The sequence below is a fragment of the Heloderma suspectum genome, chromosome 1, assembly GCF_057233095.1.
Source record: "Heloderma suspectum isolate Gila_16-S chromosome 1, 16-S_ref, whole genome shotgun sequence".
NCBI lineage: Eukaryota > Metazoa > Chordata > Lepidosauria > Squamata > Helodermatidae > Heloderma > Heloderma suspectum.
Window position 1 is genome coordinate 230,018,788 of NC_139458.1, and position 12,876 is coordinate 230,031,663.

Consider the following 12,876-nt stretch of genomic DNA (forward strand, 5'->3'; position numbering starts at 1 on the left):
CCTCTGAAGTCTCACACTCCTGCTACAAAGTGTCTGGTGTGGTCTATTCTTTCTTAGAGAACCATGGAATAATGGATCTTTCTGTTAATTAAATTGTTTCCCTGCCAAATTGGACATAATGGCCACATGATTCCCATCAAAAGCTCCAATGAAATGAAGAAATCCAAGTTTTCTGAATCCATTCCTTATCTGGAAAGGAGACAGGTAAGGAATTAGTAGGAACCTATCCTATGCAGATGTGCAGATGTAAACCTGTGCTCAATGCAGATAAGACATGTACACGTTCATACGTACCTGCCTCACATTCCTAAGATTCACAGTGGGCTTCAACAGAACATGCTCCAAGGCCAGGCAGACTTCAGTTACAATTTCTGCCTCTGTAGATCTTCCAGTTCCAACTGCAGAAGAACATATTAGCAAGCCTCCGGTAGTTATGGTAACTCTATTCTCCACTGGTATGGGCTGTCTCATGATGGTACATAGGCTGAAATTCTCCTACAATTTCAAAAGGAGTCCTGGGTCATACAGAAGTGCTGCAACCACTGCTCAACATCCATATTTTCAGAAGAAAGTTCTCCCACCAGCGACAATAAATCTTTCAAATTGTTGTCCTGTTGGTTTTCAGGGAACTAGAGATAAGTACATCCAACAATGGAAATGTCTGTTGTGAATGGCCTTGAACCTCCATCTTGCATCATATTGTGTTTGTAGTTCTACATATGTATACCCCCCTTGCTGTAGAGATTCAACTTCAAGTAGTTGAAAATAGAGCTGTATGATACATGCCATGTCCCCTGGTCCCATTTTTAAATGGGATAATGGTACCGGAGATCCTTAAGAAAAGTTTCAGAGATGGTAACCTTCTGCACAGGTGCAAATGTACACAGGAATGCACCAATGAATTGCCTGCTTCAGGTACAGTGACTCTTAGGATACCACCAGATTCTAATCCTTGTGCTGAAGGGATCGATTTGCTATCTTTGGCAAACTCAAACATTCACACTGGGTGAAAGCAGTATGGGTGCCAGTAGCCTTGAATGTATTTGTTGTGTCTGCATCACTGTGCAGGTGCACAGCAATGTGCTATCATACACCCACACAAAATTACCACTCGCTACACCAGTGCAAATAATGTGGCTATTCATAATATGGCTGTGGAACACTCTTCCCAGGGAGGCTAGGATGGCTTCCTCCTTGATGTGTTTCCAGAGGCAGGCTAAAATATTCTTGTTCCAGCAGGCCTTTGGGACATAGTTGGAACCTGGGCAAAAGCTGCTAAAATGCTGGTTTAAAATGCGGTTTTAATGTTTTAATATAATTTTAATTGTATTGTTGTTTAATTTATATTGTAACTTTTGTATATTTTCATATGTTTTAATTGTGTATGTTTTAATTTTTGTAAGCCACCTTATGTCCCAGTACTGGGGAAAAGGTGGAGTATAAATAAATGTAATATAATAATAATTCATGTATGTCTTCTATATGCACTACCTTCTTGGGGTTGGGGCTAATTCCTACTTCTCTTCCACAGGTGCATCATGTACCATGTTGAGTAGGACCAACATTAAGAACATAAGAAAAACCATGCTGGGTCAAACCAAGGGTCCATCTAGTCCAGCACTGTGTTCACACAGTGGCCCACCAGCTGTTGACCAGGAACCCACAAGCAGGGCATGAGCGCAACAGCACCCTCCCACCCATGTTCCCCAGCAACTGGAGTACATAGGCTCACTGCCTCTGATACTGAAGGTAGCATAGAGCCATCAGGACTAGTAGCCATTGACAGCCTTCTCCTCCAGGAATTTGTCTAACCCCCTTTTAAAGCCATCCAAATGGGTGGCCATCATCACATCTTGTGGAAGTGAGTTCCACAGTTTAACAATGCACTGAGTGAAGAAGGACTTCCTTTTATCTGTCCTGAATCTCCCACCAATCAGCTTCATGTGATGACCCTGGGGTTCTAGTATTATGAGACAGGGAGAAAAATGTCTCCCTATCCACATTCTCCACACCATACATAATTTTGTACACCTCTATCATGCCTCCTCTTACTCGTCTTTTTTCCAAGCTAAACAACCCCAGCTGTTGTAACCTTCCCTCACAGGGGAGTTGCTCCAGCTCCTTGATCATTAGTTGCCCTTTTTCCAGCTCTGCAATATCTTTTTTTAGGTGCATATGGCTGTAAAGACATTACATTACTACCACAATTACAATAAAAAAGCCTCATGTGTGGTACTTATTCATGGTATATCTACATAATATGCTGCAAAAACTCTTCCTGCTTCTCGAGGATGGCCCAATACTGGGGACAAGGAGGGCAGCAACCCACTTCTCCCTCCCCAGTCTCCCCAGACCTTTAATCAGTTTAAAAAACAACAACCCCGGAGTGGCAGAGTGATGTGGCAATGCTTCTTCCATGTTTCTTCCTCCCCATCACTTCCTAAGGGAATACTGGGCATGTGCAATTGCTGCACATGCTCAGAACATTCCCCTAGTGGCAGTGAGCAGGAGAAGGCAACAAAGAGGGCAGGATGTCATAGGGAATGCTCACCCTGCCTCCCATCATGGATTGAGGCAGAGTGAGCCTCCTGCTCAAATGCAGGACACACAATTTTCTTTGAAGCATGGGTGACTGCTGAAATGCCTTTAGCTAATTGGAGGAAAAATACCCTCCACCTTTGTAGACTACCCCACAGCATTCCTCTGTGCTTGTCCAGAGCACTGCTGCAACAGCAGCAGCAGCAGCGGGAGCATGGTGGTTACTGCTAACCTCTGCGAGTGTTACTGCCATACGTGCAGGTAACCACGCCATGAGACCCAGTGTGGTGTAGTGGTTCGAGTGTTGGACTGGGAGCTGGGAGATCCGGGTTGTAGTCTGCACTCAGCCATGGAAGCTCACTGGGTGACTTTGGGCAAATCTCATCCCAACCTACCTCACAGGGTTGTTGTGAGGATAAAATGGAGAGAAGATTATGTACGCCACCTTGAGTTACTTGGAGGGGAAAAGGCGGGATATAAATGCAATAAAGAAGAATAATGTGTTTTTCTGTTCTCTAACAAACTCTCCCTCTTGCAGAAACCTGCAGTCCTCCAGATGGGCAGCCATGCATCCCAGCGACCTTTGCACTGTCAGCCATTTTGATGCTTGGTGCTGTCTGCCATTTTGATAGTCAGCTGTCAATTAACCACAGAGGCTGTTCAGATGTCACACTAAGCCATTGTAGAGCCCACTAAGCATCTTGCAGCAAGCAGTTAGTGAGTGTGGTTAGTCCATGGTTAATAAACCACCATGGTTGGGAAAAATGTCATTCAGACATCATGCTAAGCCATCAAGATTAGCTCATAAATGCTAACCATCATAGTTTAGCATGATGTCTGAACAGGCCCAATATGTTTTCAAGGCCTTCTTAAAAGCCTGCAGTGATGGAGCATAGCAGACCTCCGATGGCAACTTGTTCCAAAGGTGTGGGGCCACTGCACAGAAGGCCCTCTCACATGTGGTCACCCACCTAACTGCTCTCATGAGTAGGCAAATGAAAAGGGCCTCACTTTCTGATCTTAAAGTGTGGGCAGGCTGATATGGGTGAAGTCTTCAAGTAACTTGGCCCCAAACTCTTTTAGGCTTTAAAGATGAAAATCAGCACTTTAAATTGAGCTCAGAAACACACTGGTAACCAGTGCAGCTGATGCAGTACAGGCATTATGTGATCAAATCACCTCGCCCTCACCAGTACCCAGGCAGCTGCATTTTGAACCAGCTGACGTTTCTGAACCATCTTCATAGGCAGCCCCACATACACAGCGTTACAGTAGTCCAGCCTGGATGTCACTAGTGCATGGATAACAGAGGCAAGGTCCATCCTGTCCAGATAGGGCTGCAGCTGGCATAATAGCCTTAGCTGGTAAAATGCACTCCTGGGCAGTGCAGCCTCCTGGGCTTCCAGTTAGCTCAGAATCCAGGACTCCCCTGAGACTGTGCACTTGGTCTTTTAGGGGGAATGCAACCCCATTTAAGACCAGTTGTGCTGCTACAGAGAAGGCCCGCCATCGGGGTTCTTCATGGCAACATTCTATTCATTTTGGAATGACCAGGAAAGCTTCCTCTGATGATCTTAGGTGTCACCTGGATATATATAAAGGAAGGCAGTCTGCTAGGTATCCTGGTCTCAAGTTGTTAGGGCTTTATATGATAATAACATATAACCTTCTCTGTGGCCCAGTAGCTAATAGTGTTTCAACTGTGTAATTGTGTTTCAAATAGTTGTGAGATGCCAGAAGCAGCTATACATTTAAAATAAATGAAGAATTTATACAACATGCAAAGTGGTGGATTTGGGATGGTCTCAGAACTTGCTGTTAGGTTCCAAAGACTCCTTTTCTGTTGTGTGGCTCTGATGATTTATGGTGGTGATGTTGTGTGGATTACACACACACACACACACACAGAGTTTTGCACTCATGATCTTAAAGTCGCTTGATTCTTTGTGCAATTTGAGTTGTTGCTAGAACCCGATAATCTGGGTCTAAAGGAGTGTTTTTGTATGGCTTTGTGAATCTCACCCATTGCTTTGCATTGACCTTGTTCTTGTGCCTCAGTTTTTCCTTTCTGTGCTATGGGTTCCTAGTTGTTCCTAGACTGCTCCGCCACCGGTGGCTCTGCCCTCCACCCCACCTTCCTTAGTGGTATCAGCTGCTAGTGTACTTCTCATGGAATTATAACACTTCCATGCAGAGTGTGTCATAAACATTATAAACACAAGTGATCATGAACTGTATTACTTAGCATGTGACCATGGAGGAGCTATTGTGACTTTTCTGCAACAGAAGGAACTCCAGTGTAGCTTCTGCCAATGTTATGCACTAAGGCAGGGGTGGCGAACGGGTGGCCCTCCGGATGTTGTTGGTCTGCAACACCAATCTGGCTATGCTGATCTGGAGGGCCACATGTTCCTACCACTGCATTAGGGGGGAGGGGGTATTTTGCCATAAAGCTCGCACTGTATCATCAGGAATGACATCTCTATACTTCAGACCCAAAAGCTGAAGAAAGCAAATGATTGCTAAATTGACTGTGTGTCTAGTGTTTGGAAATAACAATTGCCTTGCTCCAATTGACTGGGCTATACTGGTCACCAGATTACCACCAGTGTCACCAGATTATCAATTCAAAATAATGGTCTCAGAACCTCCTGATTTGTAGGTTTTTCTCCAACTCTTGGAGTGCTAATATCTGCAGCAACTTAGATGCCACTTGCTAGGCCCAATTGTTTAACACTAGTGGTTATGAAGAACCTGGAGTTTTGCATCCATGATATCAACATTTTTAAGATGGGGGTACCACTTTTGTGGGCTTAATATTCACTTGTACAGATGTGTTTGGCTTGAAATAAGCCAGTTTTTAATTTGGCCTCCCAATAATTCCCTAGTAGAAATAATTACCCATCCTCCCAGAACTAAAAAATGGCAGCCTCCCAAATCTCCCTTTCATAAAAACAATAACAAAAAACAAGGCTCATTTATGTGCATTTGCATACAACTTTTGGTTGGCCCCACTGGAATGTTGTTCAAATGCAAAGGACATTGTAACTTAAGGGCCCATTGTGGTGTGGTTTTGCACATAACCAGTGCAGGAGAGATCTGGGGGAAGGTGCAAGGAGATGGAATTGGAGAAGGCTAACAGGCAGTGCTACAAGACAGATAGTGAAGAAAGGGACAGCAATCAAGAAGGGTAACCACAGGGCAAGAAGAGAGCTCACATCTTTTTAACAACATTGTACAAAAGATATTTGCTGTGGATGTTGTTCAACATGGAGGAGAATGCAAAAAGCTTCCAGTGTGGTATAGTGGCTAGAGTGTTGGAATGGGACTCGGGAGATCCGGGTTCAAGTTCCCACCAGGGTGACTTTGGGCCAATCACTGACTCTCAGTCTAATCTACCTCACAAGGTTGTTGTGAGGATAAAAATGAAGAAGAAGATGATTATTGTAAGCTGCCTTGGATTACTTGGAGGAAAAGCGGTGGGATATCAATTTAATAATTAAATAAATAAAATGTTCAAGAATTTCTCTTCCACACAATTATTAAAGGTACAGGAACTCTGTAGCTTTCTTTGCAGAGGGCGGGGAGAAAGAAAGTGTGTGTGTACACAAAATGAAAAGGGAATGGCAGAAGTTATAGCATAATGGGGTAAGGAGAATGCCAGGAGAGAAAGCATGAAAACAGGATTATAAATGCAGAATCTTTCAGGAGCTAGATGCTTTGTGGAGACATGAAGACAACAGCTCTCCCTCACTGTTTGTTCCCCAGTAACTACCCTCCCCCCTGCCGCCAAGAATCTTGTGGCAGTGAATTCCATTAAGTTGATTCAATGTTGCAGAAAAATATTTGGAGACTAGGTTGAAAGATGTGGAGCAGGGTTGAGAAATTGGTTTCAGAGAAACAAGAGGAAGAGAGGCCTTTGCACTTTGAAAAGAGAGAGGTCCTGAGGAATGAAGAGGCTCCTCCCCTTTCTCTGGACCTTCCCCAGCTGGCTGCTGCTTCAGCAGCTTGAGTGGCCCTCCCATCACTCTGCCAACTCTGCACCCCATCCATACCCACCAAAAAACGTACCCAGGGGAATAAAAGAACATTTCTACACCTGGCTGAGATTTAGGGCACATGCCCCATCTGCCTACTACTAGTAACACCCTTGTCTACTGCATGAATTGACTCTGCGATCCCCTGCTTCACTCTATAACAGCCAAGGTTTTTGTTCCTTAGATTAAAAATATGCTAGGAAAACATAATGATCTACAATTATTTGAAGTAAGCCTCATGAGCACGTGAAATGGCAGGGTATATACGGTATCTTAATGTTCATGAATGTGCAACAGAGACAAGATGCATCCAGCCACCACTCGGTTAATTTTTAAAGATTATGGGGAGCAAATTCAACCCTGAAGAATGATGAAGGAGCGCAAGCCAAAAGTAGAGCTTGTACTTTGCATCCAAAACATCCCAGGAGGTCTAATCCTTGGCATCTCCAGGGGCTTCTTCACATGGAGCTTTTATCCTGCTATTGAGATTACTTACTCATGGAAGTTTGCTGATCCTTTAGATGACATCGTTAACCTCCAAGGCATCTCCTGCACTAAATGACCTTTATTCAATTTTTTTAAAGATTGGAGATAATGAGCTATTAAATCACCACACTTGAGTTCCCCCCATGAGAAAGGAAAAGCCGCAATAAGAGGAGCTAGACCGATGAAACATACAGAGGACTCAGATAAGGAGGGAGGAGGGGGGAGGAAGCCCATGTAGAGGGAGTCCATCGTGATCCTGCATTTAAAACAGAAGCAGAAAGCCCCATTTTAAATGCAGGATTTTAGGCAAGTGCAGAGATGCTCCAGGTAGGGCTGGGAAAGCCTCCTGTCTAAAACCTGGTGAGATGCTGTCAGGTAGAGTACTGAGCTAGATGGACCAATGGTCTGACTTGGTATAAGGAAGCTTCATAAGTTCTTAACTCAGGCTCACATTTCTGGGGTGAAAAAAGAGAGACCATGATTTAACAAGGAGAAGTTCCAGAAAATACAGCCTGTCTGGGGACTATAGGAGTTGTAGTCCAACACACTGGGAGGGTGCAGTTGGGGAAGGCTGGTGTACGCTATTTTAGGATACAGTCATATGTTCGACTCTAATTATATATTCCTTGCACATAGAAAACTAAATGTCAGAAAGCAGGGTTCTAGCTCAGCCTTCTTCCTGACATGCCAGTTTTCTATGGGGACAGAAGTGTTAGGCCCTATGAAAGGGGGGCAGTGTTACTTCTCTGTGCTCTTGCTAAACCCTTTCCCCACTCCAGGATTCCAGCACTGCTGCCACAGGAGGAAGGCAGCCCTCAATCAACTTAGACCAGGCGCGGGCAAGCTTTTTGGGTCCATGGACACATTTGGCAACTGTGTTGGGCACCACCACAAAATGGCTGCCATGGGAGGCATGGCTAGCCACAAAGGACACATAACCTGTCCAAAAGACTGAGGCAGAGGTGGAGTCTGAGCACCAACACACTAAAGAATTCGATTGAACCCATACTTTTCAGCACCAGCAGAAGCATACTTCACAGAAGGTGCGGAAGGAGCGTATCTCAAACTCATTCTCTCTCCCTGCCCCCCAGCTGACTCATTCTCCCCTAACTCTTTTTCTTTCTCAGTCTGGTATGCCACCTATAGACAATAGACATGTGTCTCACTCACTTACAGGGCATCTCTATGCCAGCTAAAATCCTGCATTTAAAACAGGGGTTTCTGCCTCAATTTTAAATGCAGGATCACGACTGACTCCCTTTACATGTGCTCCCCCCCCCCATCTGAGTCTTCCATTATCTATCATTGATCTTGCTCCTCTTCTTGCCGCTTTAACTCTTTTTACCGAGGAAACTCAAGCGGAACACAGCAGGGTAATTTGATAGCTCGTTATCTACGATCCTTTTAAAAACTGAACAAAGAGCATTTAGTGCAGGAGACGCCCTGGAGGGTCACGGCAGGGTCAAGGCCTCATGTAATGAGCCTGCAAACTTCCGTGAAAGAGCAATGTCAATCACAGGATAAAAGCTCTGTGTAAAGAAGCCCACACACCACCTGCCCCCCAGCCAGCCGTTGTCTGTCTGTCTGTCCGTCCATCCATCCTCTCTCTCATATATATATCATAGAATCATAGAATAGTAAGGCTGGAAGGGGTCTACAAGGCCATCGAGTCCAACCCCCTTCTCAATGCAGGAATCCAAGTCAGAGCATCCCTGACAGATGGCTGTCCAGCCTATACACACACACACGCACACATGCAGTCAGGGCCAGAAATATTGGAACAAGGATAACTGTTTTGGCAGTTGGCCTCTGTACACCACCACATTGAAGTTGAAAGGAAACACACCCAGATGGGAGCGAAGGCAGGACTTCCAGCTGTAATTCAAGGGGTTTGACAGAAGTGGAGCACTAACCATTCAAGAAGGACAGCCAGTGGCATACACCCCACCAGTGGCATTCATTCCATTCCATTCGTAATGGAACGAATGGCTGACAAGCAGCTGCATGGCCAGGTGTGGCCTGTTTCCTGGGTACCCCATGACCAATCAAGCAGATAAAAGGCCTAGAGGTGGTTCTGAGTGTTGCATTTGCCTTTGGTAGCTGTTCACTGGAACTCCCAACATGAGGTCCAAAGAGGGGTCCATGCAAGTAAAGGAGGCCATCATTAGGCTGCGGAAACAAAATAAACCCATCAGAGAGATAGCAAAAACAGTGGGAGTGGCCAACACAACAGTTTGGAACATCCTGAAAAAGAAGGAATTATCTGGCAAGCTCAGCAACAGCAAAAGGCCTGGCAGACCACAGAAGACAACTAAAGTGGATGACCGCAGAATGCTGCTCATGGTGAAGAGGAACCCCTTCACAACATCTAGCCAGGTCAAGAACGCTCTTGCGGAGGTAGGCATGTCATTGTCAACATCTACAGTCAAGAGACGGCTGTATGAATGTAAATACAGAGGCCTCACAACAAGGTGCAAACTACTGGTAATGCTCAAGAACCGAAAGGCCCAGATTAGCCTTTGCCAGCAAACACCCAAAAAAGCCTGCCCAGTTCTGGAATAAGATTATTTGGACTGATGAAATCAAGATTAACTTGTACCAGAATGATGGGAAGAGAACAGTATGGAGAAGGAAAGGAACAGCTCATGATCCAAAGCATACCACATCACCTGTCAAACATGGTGGAGGCAGTGTTATGGCATGGGCATGTATGGCTGCCAATGGAACCAGGTCACTGGTGTTTATTGATGACCTGACTGCTGATAAAAGCAGCAGGATGAATTCTGAAGCGTATAGGGCTATACTTTCTGCTCAGATTCAGACGAATGCTGCCAGACAGATAGGACGCCGCTTCATATTGCAGATGGATAATGACCCAAAATATACAGCAAAAGCTACCCAAGAGTTTCTCCAGGCAAAGAAGTGGGATGTTCTTCAATGGCCAAGTCAGTCACCTGATCTCCACCCAATAGAGCATGCTTTTCACTTACTGAAGACAAGACTGAAGGCAGAAAGACCCACAAACAAGCAGCAGCTGCAGGAAAGGCCTGGCAAAGCATCTTGAGGGAGGACACTCCGCATTTGGTCATGTCCATGGGTTCCAGACTTCAGGCAGTCATTGACTGCAAAGGATTTTCATCCAGGTATTAAAGGCGATCCTTAAGTTTGAAACGATGTTGGTTTGTTCTATTACTTATCAGCCACCAACTATGGGTGTGTGTGTATGCCACTGGCTGTCCTTCCTGACTGGTTAGTGCCCCACTTTTGTCAAGCCCCTTGAATTACAGCTGGAAGTCCTGCCTTCGCTCCCATCTGGGTGTGTTTCCTTTCAACTTCAGGGTGGTGGTGTACGGAGGCCAACTGCCAAAACAGTTCCTTGTTCCAATATTTCTGGCCCTGACTGTACATACACACACATATGCACCCATGTATCCATCATGCATGCACACATATATATATATGCACAGACACATGTTCCTCCCTTCTCCTCACTATAAACACAAGAAAAACCACATTCAGAAACAGAGTCAGACAGGCATTTATGGGAAATGAAGATGGAGGCCCTCACTTTGCTTTGAAGTGTCCCAGCTACTGGGAAGAAAATTTGTAATTTTAAAAACCACAACAAAGTGGGAGGGATAGGGGGGGGGCAAGAACTGTGTCCAGGGGTCCACTGGCGCCCATGGGCACTATGTCACCTACCTCTGAAATGGACAAGTGGAGAAGGAAGGGAACTCCCATATTGTACTTCGATATGCGCTGCAGGGAGGAAGGGGGTTGGGGAGAACACACGAGGGGAATTCTTTTTCGCACAGCAAAGCATGCACCCCTGGTTCGGGAAACAACGGCGGTAAAGTAGAGCAACCCCCTTCCCTGGTTTCTCCCATTCGTGTTTGAGACTAGCCACGGTAGGAACTGAGGCCAAGTCCGCGCTACCTTGAGCCAGCCTGGATTCTTGTCTGTTGAGAGGGTCAGAGCCCTCGCAACTCGCATTTTGATGCTGGCCCGTGGATGACTATTCTCGCCCGTCTAGCACAGCGGGCCGGCTGCTTCGAACTAGCCAAGTTTGCTCCCTCCCTTTTTGAGTCCTCCGAATCCACCCCTTTCGAGCTCTCTTCCACCTCACCGCCCTCCTTGCCTCGTCGTAGGAGCAGTTTGGCACTGAGCGAGGAGGGACGGCAGAGCCTTCGGCCAGGCTGATTTGCCTCGGCGGCTTGCAGAGAAGTGAGCGGCGGGGGCTGATGTGAGCCGGAAGCGCCCGGACCGCCTTTCAATCGCCGCTGCTTTGTTTCCACCCTTGAGTCTTAGCTGAGGTCTCTCCGCAGCTATGGTGAAGGTGTCGTTTAACTCGGCCCTGGCGCAGAAAGACGCAGGCAAAAAGGAGGAGGGAGGGGACAAGGAAAACAGCAGCTGCAGCAGCAGCCAAGTGCTCATCTTGCCCCCCGATGCCAAGGTGAGGAGGCAGCAGCTGCTGCACCAACAAATGCTCTGACGGGGGGGGGGGGGGAGGGCAGAGACGCAGGAGTGTGGGAGAAAATGGAGCAGCAGCCCGTCTTGCGGCCTCGCGGTACCGAGAGAAAGTGCTGCGTGGAGTCCTGGGAGCAAGAGCATGACTCATTTCGGGGGAGGGGGGAAGCATACTGATGGTCCCCGGCGTCCAGGGGTTGCGAAATGGGAGGCGGCTCCTTGACTGCGGTCTTGGAAGGAAGGCTGTGCGGGGGGGGAGGCTGTGTAGGGGCGGCGGAGAGTTTCGCCTGTAGAAGGCCGATTTCAGAGGGAAGACGCTTGCCGGATGTTTAGGCCCGTTCTCGTTCTGCGGTAGATAGAAAAGGTGCTTCAAAAGGGTGACGAAGAGCTGAAGAACACATCCTCCTGCATTCCTAGCCGAGCTCACTTCAGCTCATGAATCTAAAATGGCTGACATGAAAACAGTCTTTCGGTTTCTTTCTACTTGAGGGCGCAATCCTATCCATGTTTAGACAGAAAGAAGATCTACAACTCCCAGCAGTCATGCTGGTTGGGCATGCTGGGAGTTGTAGGACTTTTTTTTTTGTCTAAACATTCATAGGAGTGCACCCTAAGTGGTTTTTATTTTAGCTAGACAGCATTTAGACTAGGTCCAGATTGGCTTCTAAGACGACTTCTTTCCCCTTTGCAGTATCTCATCCGGCCCTGTAGCTAAAGTTAACTTGGGAAAGCTGTCAGTTGTGAAGGGGCAGCTGGTTAGCTGGACTCTGATCTCCCAATGCAAGATACGACAATAACAGCGAAAAAATGCATGACAAAGGAACAGTGCTTTATGTAAACAGATGTATTTTGCAACAAGGCCAGAGTTATAAAGACTGAACAGCTTATGTATAAGAAAAGGGCAACTAAAATGATCAAGGGGATGGAGCAACTCCCCTGTGAGGGAAAGCTGCAATAGCTGGGATTGTTTAGTTTGGGGGAAAAGGCAAATAGGAGGAGGCACTATAGAAGTGTGAAAAATTATGCATGGCGTGGAGAAAGTGGATAGGGAGACATTTTTCTCTCTGTCTCATAATACTAGAACCCCAGGGTCATCGTATGAAGCTGATTGGTGGGAGATTCAGGACAGATAAAAGGAAGTACTGCTTCACTCAGTGCATTGTTAAACTGTGGAACTCACTTCCACAAGATGTGATGATGGCCACCCATTTGGATGGCTTTAAAAGGGGGTTAGACAGATTCCTGGAGGAGAAGGCTGTCAATGGCTACTAGTCCTGATTGCTCTATGCTACCTGTAGTATCACAGGCAATGTGCTTATATATGCCGGTTGGTGGGGAACGTGGGCAG

At 46.3% G+C, this 12,876-nt stretch overlaps 2 protein-coding genes across 3 annotated transcripts in view; one reads left to right on the forward strand and one right to left on the reverse strand.

Annotated features, from left to right (window-relative positions):
- On the reverse strand, positions 1-11,551 carry LOC146358832 (uncharacterized). 2 transcript variants are annotated; one of them, XM_084821217.1, is made up of 3 exons: positions 10,998-11,508; positions 295-495; positions 1-189 (listed from the first exon to the last, which is right to left on the reverse strand). In XM_084821217.1, exons 1-3 carry the CDS (start codon positions 11,052-11,054, stop codon positions 85-87), a joined length of 363 nt encoding a protein of 120 aa, XP_084677343.1. In that variant the 5' UTR covers positions 11,055-11,508; the 3' UTR covers positions 1-84. The 2 variants fall into 2 exon arrangements, 1 of the variants encoding a protein (XP_084677343.1); XR_014785934.1 differs by lacking the exon at positions 1-189 and having other exon boundaries at positions 10,764-11,551.
- The window catches only part of ITM2B (integral membrane protein 2B), a 27,398-nt gene continuing 25,724 nt past the window's right edge, over positions 11,203-12,876 (forward strand). The window contains exon 1 of the mRNA XM_084821206.1: positions 11,203-11,514. Within this exon, the coding sequence (XP_084677332.1) occupies positions 11,389-11,514 (126 nt within the window). The 5' untranslated portion in view covers positions 11,203-11,388. The remainder of the gene's footprint in view (positions 11,515-12,876) is intronic.

Excerpts from the sequence above, each read along its gene's own strand:
- LOC146358832 (XM_084821217.1), bottom strand. The coding sequence starts at position 11,054 with ATGCGAGTTGCGAGGGCTCTGACCCTCTCAACAGACAAGAATCCAGGC. Across the intron at positions 496-10,997 it reads AGAATCCAGGCTGGCTCAAG|GAGAATTTCAGCCTATGTAC; the intron begins GTAGCGCGGACT and ends TTGAAATTGTAG. Across the intron at positions 190-294 it reads ATCTTAGGAATGTGAGGCAG|ATAAGGAATGGATTCAGAAA; the intron begins GTACGTATGAAC and ends TCTCCTTTCCAG.